The sequence below is a fragment of the Salminus brasiliensis genome, chromosome 7 (assembly GCF_030463535.1).
Source record: "Salminus brasiliensis chromosome 7, fSalBra1.hap2, whole genome shotgun sequence".
Taxonomy (NCBI): Eukaryota; Metazoa; Chordata; class Actinopteri; order Characiformes; family Bryconidae; genus Salminus; species Salminus brasiliensis.
In genome coordinates, this window is record NC_132884.1 from 39,264,742 (window position 1) to 39,279,459 (window position 14,718).

The window sequence follows — 14,718 nt, forward strand, 5'->3', positions numbered from 1 at the left end:
CTCTAGAATGTAAAAACACTCTAAGTGTCTCACTGTGATATAAACCGAGGTGTGAGCTGCAGTCTCAGTCTTTGTGGGGTATTTCCACTGACTTCATTAGGGTTGCTTAAGCTTGTCCAACCTACAGCACCAGCAGCTATGAACAAACACAGGGAACGGATCAGGCAGCTGACGACTATAGTGTAAGTGTGCTGAAACTATGCTGCTAACTTACCCAGATACAGAGAAAACTCCATAGATGACAGGGTTCTTGGTGTCCTGAGTCTTCTGGATGAATACATCCCCTAAAAAAAGCACAGAGGCTCAGCATGAGGGCAGCACGGTTCTTCAGTGCCAAACATTACGTAGGAAAAAAGCCAAGGAACAAAAGTGCAATGGAACAAAGAAAGACTTCTGGTTAAGTTTCTACAGGCCAACTTAATGTCTCTCATTCTCTCTCTCTCTCTCTCTCATTCTCTCTCTCTCTCTCTCTCTCTCACTCACTACTACAAACACTTGTAGTTTCAAGTTTACAAAACTTGTATTTCACACTTAGTGGGGACTCTTAGTGAGTAATGTTTAGCCTTCAGCTGTAACATGAACAAACCTGTAACATAAAGAAAATTGTATTTATTGTATTTAGATTCTTAAATGCCAAAAATAATAATAATAAAATAATTTAAAAAAGACATTTTTCCAGAGCAATCGTCCCCACAATGTTAAAAAGGTGTGTTCTCCGTGACATTAGGCCCCTATTAAAAGGGTAATACATGGCCACATTACACATGCACATACACACAAGATAATTAACCTCAAAAGGCTAGTCACCATGGAAAAGATGGAGAAATGCCAAAATGGAAAAGGATGATTATGAGGAGCACACCTTGTACAATACAATTACAGGGAGAGAGAGAGGGGGGGGGGGTAAGAGATTTACCATGAGAAACAAAGTGAAGAGCCTGAGTAGGAAAAAACAAGACAGAGATACACACATCCAAAAGTTTGTAGACACATCCTCAACCAACATTTCTTCTCATAGGCTCCACTCCAGGATTTGACCACAGGAGAGAATCAGTGAGGTCAGGCACTGCAGATACTGATGTTGGATGATTAGTTCTGACACCCCAATTGATCCTCCAACAGCACTGGATGGAGCTCCATCACTCCAGAGAATGCAGCCCCAGTGCTCCACAGCCCAGTGCTCACCCCTCCAGCCAACAAAACACATTGGGGATGGTGACCATAGGCTCTTGTGTGGCTACTTGTCCCTAAGTAAAATGGGACAAGTAGCCACACAAGAGCCTATGGTCACCATCCCCAATGTGTTTTGTTGATAAACATGAACCTGTTGGCACCATGCTGCCTAATAATGCCAGACGTGGGCTAGAGGGGTATAAAGCCCCCCAGCATTGAGCTGCTGTGGAGCAGTGGAAGAACTGTGTTCTCTGGAATGATGGTTGTTGCTCCATCCAGTACTTTTGAGATGAGCTGAAGTGTTGGGAATAATTTGAGTGGTGATCATCCAATACCTGACCTCACTAACGCTCTTGTCGCTGGATGCAATCAAAACCTTACAGCAATGCTGCTCCAAAACCTAGTAGAAAGCTTTTCTTGGTCGGTAGAGACAGTTACTCCAACAAATAAGAAATCCTTTTTAATACTCTTGATACTCTTGTAGTATATGACTTCCCACCTGTCCGGCCTGACAGTTATGGAAAGTCAACTGTCGGGCTCTCCTGTTACCCGCCACAGACCAGCTGCTCACCCTCTAGCTACATGCGAAATGCCTTGGACTAGTTGCCCACCCTCCATTATCGACCACATAGAGGTTTGCATGGATTATTGTTATCCACTTCTTCCTTGTCAGGGTCACGGGGGGCCCGGAGCCTGTCTAGGATCATTGGACGCAAGGCAGGAATACCCCCTGGATAGGGCGCCAGTCCATTTCAGGGTACCACACACAAACATTCACTCACACCTAGGGGTAATTTAGCACAGCCAATTCACCTAGCGTGGTCACTGAAAATAATCAAATCCTCACAGCAATGTTCCTCCACAATCTAACAGAAAGTCTTCTTCTTCCCTGGACAGTAGAGTTACAGTTACTCCAACAAAAGCAGGATAAACTCCTTTTCTTAACCCCCTTCATTTTAGAAGAAGCAACAAATGAGCAGGTGTCCCAATACTTTTGTCCAAATAGTGTTGAAGGGGTGTCTGATGACTTTTCAACATACGGTGTACGTTCCTGACGGCACAGGAACAAATCCATTAGCATTAAGACGCTTGGCTTGGGTCTAACCGTTGTTGCCAGTGATAACAGAAGCATAGTGTAATTTCCCATAAATCATTTCTCACTCAGCTCTTTGAAGCAAATGGGGACATACTGTGGAAAGTGCAGATTCCACACTTGTGACCCCTCACCACATTTTAGCGTGAGATATTTTATTATGATGTGAATTTGACTTATATATGACTGAAGTTTTAACTGAAGTCTTTCACAGGGAAAAACTGCCTTCACAATTTTTGCCACATTTGTCATCAATATCATCAAACGTCTTGAAGATAATGAGGTTCCTTACTATAAAATTGCAAAATTAGATTTGATTAGAAATACGATAGCAAAAATAACATCCCTCTACTTTTAAGGGTTAAAATGACAAGGCCAAGAAGTTAAAATGTCAGGCCCTTTCTAGGAGGCCAGTGTCTCGTGGTGAAAGCAAACAGCCATAAAATCCTCACTGGCCCTGAGAGGACCTGAGAAAACATGAGGTCAAACGGTTCTTTCAGGAGTAAATTCCTTCCACAGAATGACAACGAAAGAAGAAAAGCTGTGGCTGAAGCAAGCCGGCAGACTTCTTCCCCTGGTCCCTTCCTCTGGGTCTTCGTCTTATTCTTTGGCTCTTTATACATGAGTACATGACTTCCCACCTGTCCGGCCTGACAGTAAAGGAAATTTGACCGCTGGGCTCTCCTGTTACCCGCCACAGACCAGCTGCTTGGATGGATGTTTAAATGGTATATAATAGTTGAGCGCCAGGCCTCAGTGTTGAAGGATGTAAGAGCAAGTTACCATTTTCTGTACTACTGACTATATGTGACTATGCCGGTACTGAGTACTGCAGGTACTGCAAGGCTTATTACACACTAAGGTGTTTTACTCAGTAACTACTGGGACTTCTGTAGAGACTGGTGGGGCTATTCTTTGGTAATAGAAGTGCGTAATAACACTTTCTGTGGCTCTCCTCTCGAAATGAAGTTATGTCATAACCTCCCTTGTTGCCATTGTATCTCAGCATTGTCGCCTTTATAGAGAGGTAGAACCCACTGTTTGCACCCTTCTCAGAACTCGATACCCCCTGACAGCTCAACACGGTCACTACACATCACATACAGAGTTCTGAAAAACATATATACGGATATACAGTGTATCATATTACTGTTGATAGATTTACGTGAATTAAACTGCTGATAGAACGGAGGCTCCAGGGCTTCCCAGAATTGTACATCCAAGCCAAGAACCATTTAGGAAACCCTTATTTTTAAGAGGGTTCACGGGGTCTCATGGGGAAGTGTGAAACAGAGCAGCCACAGTGAGGCCGCTCTGCTGATTCGAGAGCTCGCAACAGTGATAAAAATCCACAGCCTTCACACATTTGTATTCATTTGCGGCCGAGAGACACAGAAACAGAGAGAGAGAGAGAGAGAGAGAGAGAGAGAGAGTCGGTTGTTGTTGCTGGTTTTATTGCCCAATCCTGTTACGCCTTGTCAATCAAATGCTGCGCAGTGGGCAATACTCCATTCTCTCCTGGCAAGCTTGGATGGATGCGGACGAACACATACACAGATTCAAGTCCCGATACACACTCTCTCTCTTACACACACACACACACACACATGAAGATGCATGCTTTGGCATGTTTACATCCAGTTTCCATGTGTGTTCACTTTTCTGATTGCGTCCAGTTTCTTACAAGTGTACTTCACTGTCCAGAGCTGAATGAATGTTGTCCCAGAGATTTCTGTTCGACATTAAAAAGCCATTCAGGCCAGATACGTCACTCCCGCCCCTCCAGCTTTAACCAAGTAACCCATCTCCTCTGAGGAAGACAAACGGCAAAAAAAGGACAAAAAAGAGACTTTTTCCAAACGTCGGCCTCCGGAGAGCCATACCGGTCAAACCATCCAACTTGAGTGCTTTACACAAATGAGCTGGATCAGCTTCTCAGTTCCTCAGAGACCTGTTAATTCACACCGGCTCCACAGCTCCAAACACTTGGAACAGAACTCAGGCTGGATCCAGGTATTTCACATGGAGATGAAGTCAGCCCACGACGGAGCCACTAGCGGAGTCTGCACTTTGAGAAGTCAGGTCATGAGACGAAGGTCACTTGTGGGTGTTCCACTGAAGTCCTTCACTCTGATTTAGATGTTGGAGGGGGTATGAAACACCTCCTTCACTGGGCTAATGAAGCCCCATGAATCAGAGGGAAATTGATCCTGCAGGACAAAGACTCCAAACAAGGTTTAGCTTTACTATATGTCAAAAGTTTGTGGACACCTTCTTTTTTGGTCCAATGTTTCTCCTGAAATCAAGGGTCTTAATAAGAAGTAACAGCCTCTACTCTTCTGGGAAGGCTTTACACCAGATGTTGGAACTTTGATGTGAGGGTTTGATTGCATTCTGCCTTACAAGAGCATCAGAGAGGTCAGGTACTGATGTTGGATGATTAGTTGTGGCATTCCAGCTCATTACAGATGTACTGGATGCTCTATCTGCATCTCCACTCCTCCACAAACCAATGCTGAGGGGATTTATACCTCTCTAGCTAATGCTTGGCATTGGGCATAGTGGTCTTCGGCTCATGTCTGGCAGGACCAGAGCGTCTCGCACAATTGGCATTGCTTTTCTATAAGTGAAGGCCTGTGTCAGCAAGGGGTACACATTAAAGTAGCAAGATTCAGGAACGAAGTAAATCATTGTGACAGTGTGGGTGACGGTACTAATTTGTAAATAATAGCAGACTTAACATTCGTGTCATGTTGTTACCCCTCCAGGAAAAAAATCCATCTGTGCTTTGGAAAAACAGTCAAATTATAATTTTGCCAAAACCTGCTTTCATTTAATTCTCTTTGATGAACATCAGGCTGAGAAAGTAAACACTGAACCACTGAACAATGACGCAATTATTATTTATAAAAATGGCATCGTGAATGAAATGCTTTATAACAAAGCCATATATCCCCACACTGTTGTGAAGCGTATGGCTGTATTCAATAGGATATTCACTTCAACATAGAAGCGCAAACAGTCAATAAGTACATAATCAATAACAACAGTGAGGCGGAAAAAGACACTCACGGAGCTCGTCGAAGTGTGTCTCAATGCCGTCGGCCCCCGTTACAGAACAGATGAGTCGAGCCTTCAAGAAGGTGCTCCACTTGTTAACCAAACAACAGTGACCCCCGTCATCATTCTGTGGACAGATTTACAGAGGCTAAGACTTAGAGTACAAACTAGGAAATCTGGGCTGTAAGTTAAAGACTGATGTTCTACATTTTCCCTCTATTTTACTTTTTCGATATTTATTTATCGATATTTTTTGAGAATTTCCCCACTGTGGGACTAATAAAGGATTATCATATCTTATATTATCTTATTTGTGTAGATTTACTGTGTGCACCAACAACAGTTCAAATTACAATTTACAAATCCATACAATTTAGCATGCTGTTTATGAAAAATGGTCTATTACCAGAGAATAGCCCCACCAGTTTGTACAGAAGTCCCTGTATTTACTGAGTTATACACCTTCGAGTGTAATAAGCCTTCCTGCAGTAAGGGGTTAAGACTGAAGTGTGCAAATAATCCATGTTCTGATGGGTCCTGTACTGTAAAAAGCAGAGAGGGCTGAAACGTTCTTTATAATATTCACTGGATAAACCCATATATACAAGCTCAGATTTTTGTAACATCACAAAAATATGCTGTTCTTACTGGTTAGCTTCTATATATAGACTGAATGGACTGAAGAGTGAATGGTATATTCTTAAAATGAGACAAAAAGTGCAAATCGTATGATGTTCTAGGAGTGATGCCATAGAAAACCCACTTCCCACTCAGGACTATGCAGTTAGAAAGTGCTGCTTGTTGAATCTATGTCCCATTTTGGCTGAAAGAGAAAGTTTAAAAACACGATTATATGGTCAAAATGCTCAAATGGTTAAAAAAAAAAGATGTCTTTTTAACTTTCAACAAACAGCATTGATGTTTTTTCAGCGTCTTTGTAACCACATAGTCCTGGATGGGTTTTGGTTCCATTGAGAACATTTATATTTACATTTACATTTAAGGCATTTAGCAGACGCTCTTCTCCAGAGCGACTTAAAAAAGTGCTTTGCTATTTACCCAAGAAAAACCTCAGCTAGTTAGAATAGACTAATAATTCAAAGATCCTCTAAGTTTAGACAGTACTAAACACAAGTCAATAAGGTGACCATAGTACTCTGCTATTCATCCAAGTACTCTCAGAAGAGGAGGGTCTTCAGTCTGGGTTTGAGGACAGCGAGCGACTCGGCCGTTCGGACACCCAGGGGAAGCTCGTTCTACCACTTTGGTGCAGGACAGAAAAATGCCTGGACGCGGCCTGGTCTTCTGCGGATTTTGAGGGATGGCGGGTCGAGCCGAGCCGTACTTGAAGCTGGAAGGGCTCTAGGTGCGGATCGGCTTTTGACCATTGCCATCAAGTACGGAGGGGCTGGCTGGTCCAGTCTTGGCTTTGTAGGCCAGAGTCAGGGTTTTGAATCTGATGTGGGCAGCAGCTACAGGAAGCCAGTGAAGAGAACGCAGCATGTTTGTAAGTGAGATCTGTGAGTGTAAAGAACCTTTTAAAGGCTTGGTTTGATATAAAGGTTCATTACCAATGTTAAAGTTCGTCACACTCACAATTTTCTCTTACAAAATGGTTCTTTAGGAAACCAAAAGTGGTTCTTTAATGCCACTGATAAAAGGACCATTTTTCTAGCTCCTTTATTTTGCAGTGTGTACGACTATGGAATATGTAGTGCTGCATCTGTAACGCTGAAGCCGATCATAAACCCATCTGAATGATCTCAATTAATATTTCTGTTTGTCTCCTGGTCCATATTATTAATATTCTGCCCATTTTCCCATCTGGAGCAATACATGCATATATATGCGCATAATATAATATCCACTTTCACACGTTTGTAAATCTTTAGCGCTGTTTATGTCTCTTGTAAGTAAGTATCTTGTCATTTTCTTTATTAATTTCTTTATTTCTTATTTCTTTTTTTATTTTTTCTTATATTAATAGAACTACTGCAACTATATGCGTGTCATTTGTCATTTGTCACTGTATTTCCTTTGTGATTAACATTAATTAATTGATACCGGTCAGTGCTCTTCTATTTAAACTTCACTTTAAATAATGATCATAAAAAAAAACAAAAAACAAAAGAAAAAAAACATGAGACAAAGGCTTTATATAGGACTCTCTCCCACTCTGTGTACTATTTGTGTGTGGGCTGCACTGGCTGGGTGGGGTATGGTTGTAAACATTGCCTCCGAGCACTGCTTAGACCCATCTGCTGTGGACGGCAGCCAACTCCAATAATGAGACATGGCAATGCCCAGTGACCAGCAGCCAACAACTACCCACACGTTACAAACATTCATCCGCTCTTATTCACGCCGAAAAGAATACATTTACTGGAGAATAAGGGCTGCTATTAAAAACGCCAGACGGGGGACAATGATGGGGAGCACTGTAGAGCTGCAGCAGCAGCGTTTTAGCTGCACTGAGACGTGAATATTGTGATTCGGGGGTTATTTGTCTATTCATGGCTCTAATATAATAGTGGCTACAGGTACAAAGTGTGTTCGTGTGTGTGTGTGTGTGTGTGTGTGTGTGAGCAAGCCCTCACCAGACAGATTCTTCCAATCCTGGACTGTGCCATGGGGGTCTGGCCCATCTCAGAAGCCTTCTCACGGAAGAAGAAGTACAGCTTGTCGTCGTTCTTCTCTGCGCTGTCTGGGATGAGCTGCGCATGGACAAACGTGGGATCTGGGAGACGGAGGTGTGAAAGAAGGAAAGGACGAGGGGGAAAGATGGACGATCGCAAGAAAGAAAGGGGTAGAGATAAAAAATATGATACTGTTTAATAATACACTCACTGATCATTTTATTAGAAACACTGTCCTTGCAGCACTTCCCTGATGGTGTACAGTTCGAGGACAGATTGTGGGAGCCGTACCCAAGCCCAGAGCTTAACAACCTTATCCACAAAGTGCAGACGTATCTGCAGGTTCCTTTACACATGCTTAAAGATAAAGGTGCTTCAGAAAGTTCTTTGATTGATACCATAGGAGAACCACTTTTGGTTGCAGGAACCTTTAAAGGGTGCAATCAAGCAGGAGCTCCGAACTGTGACACATACTGTACCTCTCCCTCTAATTGTTACTAGGCCTGTCACAATAACTTTTTTGAGTGGTAAATTGTCCCAGAAATAATTGCGATGAAGATATTATTGTTATTTTAAGACCATTTAAAGGTCTGAAGATATATCAGCATAATTATGCAACCCTGTAAAGAAGCAGTGAGATTTTGATTATTACAAATAATCAGACATTGGAATAAGAATCTAAAATAATTGTAAATATTATAAACAAATAAAACATGAATAAAATACAACCATTTTTAGTTTTTAAATAAGTCGACATACTGGCTCATTCCCAATTAACGAGTTCTGCTCGACCATTTGACTTAAAGCCGAAATGTGAAAAAACAGCTATTAGCTTCAATTAACAGACCACAAAAAACACTGACCAGCTGACAGCAGGTTTTCTATAGGAACGCACAGTGAAATACAATTGCGCATTTCTGCGGTGGGCATAATGGCCTGGAACCTTTCCACAGCATTTGTTGTTTCACAACAGACGCAACACACACACACACACACACATTGGGTTCAGATTGTCTTGCGTTGGAATAAAAGCTATAAATGTCAGTGTATGGCTTGAGTTAATAGTGTAAAAGACGACAGCAGCAGTAAAGCTATATTCCACACCATTATGGTTAAACTGTGGCAGTTAATCCGCGGTGGAGGGGAAGGGCTCTGTGTGTATGAAAGCATTGTTATTGATGTGTTGGTCACTGTGCTTGCTGTTCTCTTTTCCTACATGACGGAGGCCACTGTCAAAGAGCCGACGAGAGCACAGAACAGCGAAACTACCGCAATATCGAGGTTAGAGAAAATGATTGTGGACATGTCTGTAGATTGTACAGCAAGTCGGTAACGTAATTATCTTGACAGTCCTAGTTGTTACTTCTCATAACCATGTGATCAGCAGATAATTTGGATGATTTATTGAGAAATTTAAAGGTTAAAAATAATACAAATTTAACTTTTTTTTACTGGAAAATTCGGACCCGGCCTTTCAAATATATCAACACTGAGCAGCAAAAATGCATAAAAACTACTGTAAGACACAATCTGTGTTCTGCATCAAGAGGCTGACATGTAATTGATGATTAACCAATTAAGTGATAGTGCCTGTGTGGGTGTGTACCATTAAGCCAGCGCGAGTTGTACTGGTCAGTCCTCATGGCCGTGTGCTTTCCCAGTGTTCGGAAAATGGCTGAGTCTGTTCCCATAAAATCGATGTAGACTCCAGCATAGAGTTGGCCGTCTGCCCAAAGAGAAAGAGAAACAGAGACAGAGAGAGAGAAAGAGAAAGAGCAAGTGGATAAGAAGGAGCGAGACAGGCGCACCAGCATTAAAGACATATGCTAATCTGATTCTACAGGGTAAGGATGGGATAATGCTCTGATTAGTATCTGGTGAGCTACAGTATCAGGCCGAAGAGATCCGAAAGGCATGGCCAGGATGAGACGGATAAAAACAGTTAATGGGCAGGTACAGCTGAAGCGTCCTTACTGATCAAAGCAGACACGCTGTTCAGTTTGGGGTCAAATGGACATTTTCCTTTCCCAGAATCCACTTTGCCCGGCTCCAGACGGAAAATGTATTCCTGGAACGGTGGGGGAGAAGAAACAGAAGGTCGCCATTAATAACTCTAATAAGCGCACATTAGAAAAGCCATTATTGATTGCTAGAACTTTTGTAGACCTTTCCTGGCTTGAGACAGTATGGAGGGATATATGCAGCAATTCCAGCCCAACCTCTGTATCCTGCATACATCACTGATTAGCCCCGACAATAATTATCCATGGGTTTTCATGCATTTATTAAAGCAGATTCCAATCATTTGAATAGGTCTGTGTCAGTTATGTTGGTATTCAGTATTTAGAAGCGTTTTGCAGTTAATTTTAGCAGTTGTGGTTAATAAATAGTAAATGTTAATTTATTGGATAAATTAGAGTTGGCTTACTGTGTCACTTGTCTAGGCTGCCCAAGTAATCACTAAAGTAGAGTGCTTTAAATTATCAGACACAAAAAGCAATGCTCAATGCTCAAATTTGTGATATATGACTGGAGGCACAGTATAATTATAATAATAAATGTAATAATGCATAGCTGGTTAGCACCACATTTAATGTCTTCACAGCTGATTTCAGTTCATTTGCGCTACCACATGTTGGCTATACTGTTAATATACTGTTGCCACCTCCTGAAAAAAGTTTGTCTATATGAATCTGTACTTTGAGCGTATTGTCACTGTCAGGTAAAAACCTTGTATCTCCATTTATGCTATTTTTGACTTTTTGACATAAAGTTAAGGTTATTTACATTGTTTGCGAATTTCACGATGAATGGACCAATAGAAATGCTCCAAAATGACTTGAAATCAAATCTTTTCACACTGCCTTTCATTAAAAGTTTTTCTCCTTCATTTGTAAAGTTGATGTTTTTGAGATACAAAGTTTTTGTACAACAGCGCCGATATGTATAATTATGCTTAATTACATAACAGAAATAATATTTGTTGGTTTTGAACACTTCTAATAGAAGCCAATGGGCAGCTGCTCATGCTGGAGTATTCTTTTAAGAGTCAATGAACTGATTCCCAATCTTAGCATCATCAGATTCTTTGCAGGTATTTTGTGTATTGGAGTATCCAACTGGACAGTGCTGTAAATGAAAAGCTCTGAACTTAAAAATACCAAAGAAGGTCATTACAAACTGCACAGGCAGGCACAAGATATCATCTACACTTTAATGTCAAAGCTTGGCAGAATGCTAGCAGCCACAGGGAGTAACCACATTTATTACTAAGACTACAGCATGCTACTATTTATGAGCTTAAAACCACAATCTCTGAGGGCTGACACATAGTGTGTCATACTCATTGCAATGCAGAGTCTTTGAGATTTCCCATCAGCATCAGCAACATTTGGTTTCGGGGTTACCTCTAGTTGAAAGTGCAACATTCTGTCAAAACATGCACGACCCCTCAAGGTCACGACTGTACAGTAAAACAATCAAACATGCTTGTATTATCATAGTCGTTAAAGTGGGGGAAAGCTCCAGCAAGTGGACTAGAGCTGGACAACATGAACAGAACAGAAGCAATGCTACATACTGTGTAGAGAAGGAATGCATTGCCATGATCCAGTTTGAACTGGAAGTGGGCGTGGCCCACACCTGAAGTCTACAATTAATTGCATTTATTTATGTACTGCATGTATTTACTTGAGACCTTTACTTTACATTTACTTGGCTTTGGATTTGAAGCCAATAGAACACCTTTAGGATGTGGTGGAACAGGAGAATCACAGCATGAAAGTTCTCCTGAAAAATCTATAGGAATCATGTCAACACGGACAAGAATCTCAAAGGAATGGTTCCAACATCTTGTGAAATCCATGCCACGAAGAATTTAGGCTGGTTTGAGACCAAAGGAAGGTCCTACCAAGTATTAGCATAGTGAGCCTCCCTTCATTTAAGCAAAGGTGTCAAAAGTATTGACATTCATTCCTCAGGTAGAAGTGAGTGGAGATACTAGGTTTTAAAAGACTTCTATAGAAGCTGAAGTATCAACTGAAGCTTTTTACTCCAGTAAAAGTGTAAAAGTACTGGTTTCAGAACTACTTCAAGTACAAAAGTAAAAGTAATGGAAGGAAAACAAAGGCCGAAAGCTTAGGCCGCGCCACAGGGGTCTATAGTGCACTACCCCCCCTCTTTAAAAAGAAATCTTCATACTAGGATACAGACGTCTGCTGTGTCCTTGCTGGAGTGTGACATGACGTGCAGGTGCGATAGATCGCTTTCAAACCAATAGGGTGATAGAATGGTATGAATGGTAGGTTTCCTGATGGATTTATCTGTATAGGGGTTTTTTTGTTAGTTTTTTTCAAGGATGACGAGCCGGAATGAAAACAAGCCAAAATTAAATTAATATTTTTTTAAATGTAAGGAGTATATGGTACAGATAATTGGGTGAAAATGTAAGGAATATTAATAAAAAGTCTATAGACTCTCCATATTATTACGGAGATAATACTTACTCCAATAATTACTCCAAAGTGTAGATAACCAAAATTTCTACTTATGTAAAAGGTAACAAAGTATTTGTACTTTGTTACTTGACACCTCTGCATTTAAGAGCCTTCATCAAGACCAATATGTGCAGCCCCCCTGTGGAGGTAACCCTGCAGAAGGTTTTCATTTGACCCAGAATATGAAGCTGTTTTTGCAAAGTTCTGGTTGTCCTCTCCTCAAATGAATACTGTTAGCAGTTAGAAGGTTTTCCACCATTAAAGGCTTCAATACAAACAGTCTACGTGTCAAATACAGGCAGAGATGCAGTGCTCCCACCTGCAGCAACAATGCCCATGTTTTAAGAGGAGAATTTGCTGGATACAAACCAAATACATCGTCCCAACAAAACAAGCCTTACCACCAAAGCTTTAACTCGCACATATTAATCTATATCTTCAAGCACAGGCACATAAATGTTGGTTCGGATCCTGGGCGATCCACAAGGCTGTCTAAATGGAAATTCCAACCCAACTAGATCAGGCTGTTGTAAAAATGATATAGGAGGTCTCACGTCAAGATAAAACCCGAAGTGCGAATTCTCCAGTTCCACAACTGCTTCGCATGAACTTCATGTCTCGGCAAATCGTCTCTTTCCATACACCCTCATGCCGGGGGATCCTCCCTAGTGCAGGGGGTTCAGATGCACCTCTGGGACATGTTCTTCTCCAGCACTTTATGAGAACACCTCACATTAAATACTCAGTCAGCACGGATTCATTTTCTGCTGACTAATCACTTTGATGTCACGATACAATCAGGAGGTGTCAGAAGACTCCGGCATTTTTGGATGCACTTTAGCTCAGATGGAACCGTCTGGGCAAGTGCAGGCAGTCCTGATGGGATGAGGCTTCCAAAATCAGCATTTTCTCGGTTTCTCATTGACACCTTCCACAACAGCAGAGAACAGCTGCCACTTTGGGCGTATTTGTCTTCTCCTCTAACTGAATCAAATGACCTGCCAAGTCATTAAAAACACAACACTGTCCCAACACCACTTCCAGGGCTTAGGGCCTAAATTTTGCCTGTCGTACAGTTTTTTTCTTTCTTCACTGAAGCCCACTAATGTGTTTTTGTGCCAAAAGCAACCTTCATTGAATTTTTCATCACTGTTCTATAGGCTGATTTTATCACTGTGCCTGATATCTGTAATTGATCTCTGGTTGCCCTACATTATGCCACGTTCAAAAACACAGAGTGGGAAGTTCCGTATGGACCAAACTGTAAGGTCAGGACTGGTCAGCTCTGGCAAACCTAAGTCCTGCACTAATGTTTTCATGATGACATTGAGACGTCTTTACTCATCTTGTGGTCTCCTCTTGGGCAGAACTTGCTAGGACGGCCTGATTTGGCCATGCTGGCAGTTTGAAATGTTGTCCACTTGTTAATGATCTAGCGGACAGGGAAACGGCTGATTTCTGACTGTTCTGAGCTCTTCTTAAACCCCTTCCCAGACTCCTCTACATCTACATCCTTCTTTCTGAAGGCCTCAGAGAGCTCTCTGGATCTGGCCACGATGGTGATCTTCTTCTCCACTCACTTCAACCATCAAGAGCTGACCAGACTAAACGTCTGAGGGTTAAATAAGACAGATTCCTCCAGAATAATCCTCTCCAACCATCTGCAGCTAAAGTTCTGCACCTGATTCTAATTCTACACATTTCAACTAGTAATAAATGTGCGTGTGTGTGTGTGTTATTTTAGAAGACATTTCTTCAGTTGTGTGTGTGTTTAGTGTGTGTTTAGCTGGATTGCCTCCATCTCTCAGTGTTGATCACAGAAGAGTAAATGTCCATATGTTTAAATAAGGTTTCCATTGGGGTGTCCTAATTTTTTCACATTACTGTCTCAAATTAAGTGTCTTCATAGTTGTGACATCACAAACTGTCTGTGTCCCTACATAAACTGTACACTCTTTTAAAAGTCCTCCGTAAAGGACACTTCTGGTTAAAGGGTTCTTCACTTTGGTAGAAAACCTTTTCTACATGTACACCTATATAGAACCTGTAAAGAAATGGGGTTCCACTATAGTTATAAGTCAAAGAGCTTTTTTCAATACTATACAGAATGCTTAATGTAGGGACTAGATAGTGAATGATGCGTTTTCCTGTTTTCAGACATATGCAATATTTCCGTAGTACATCAAGTGCTTTTATTTTCTAAATGCAAAAGGAATTCCTCAATACTGGCCCTTTAAGGAAACCCTATCTCATCCCCCCC

General features: G+C 41.5%; 1 protein-coding gene across 2 annotated transcripts in view; it reads right to left on the reverse strand.

The window, feature by feature from the left end:
* Nucleotides 1–14,718, reverse strand: part of sema3fa (sema domain, immunoglobulin domain (Ig), short basic domain, secreted, (semaphorin) 3Fa) — a 91,815-nt gene that overhangs the window by 13,527 nt on the left and 63,570 nt on the right. For both annotated transcript variants that reach the window (XM_072684888.1, XM_072684889.1), the window contains exons 7-11: nucleotides 9,937–10,030; nucleotides 9,569–9,688; nucleotides 7,924–8,063; nucleotides 5,339–5,453; nucleotides 215–284 (exon numbers count right to left, since the gene is read on the reverse strand). In XM_072684888.1, the coding sequence (XP_072540989.1) occupies nucleotides 215–284; nucleotides 5,339–5,453; nucleotides 7,924–8,063; nucleotides 9,569–9,688; nucleotides 9,937–10,030 (539 nt within the window). The remainder of the gene's footprint in view (nucleotides 1–214; nucleotides 285–5,338; nucleotides 5,454–7,923; nucleotides 8,064–9,568; nucleotides 9,689–9,936; nucleotides 10,031–14,718) is intronic.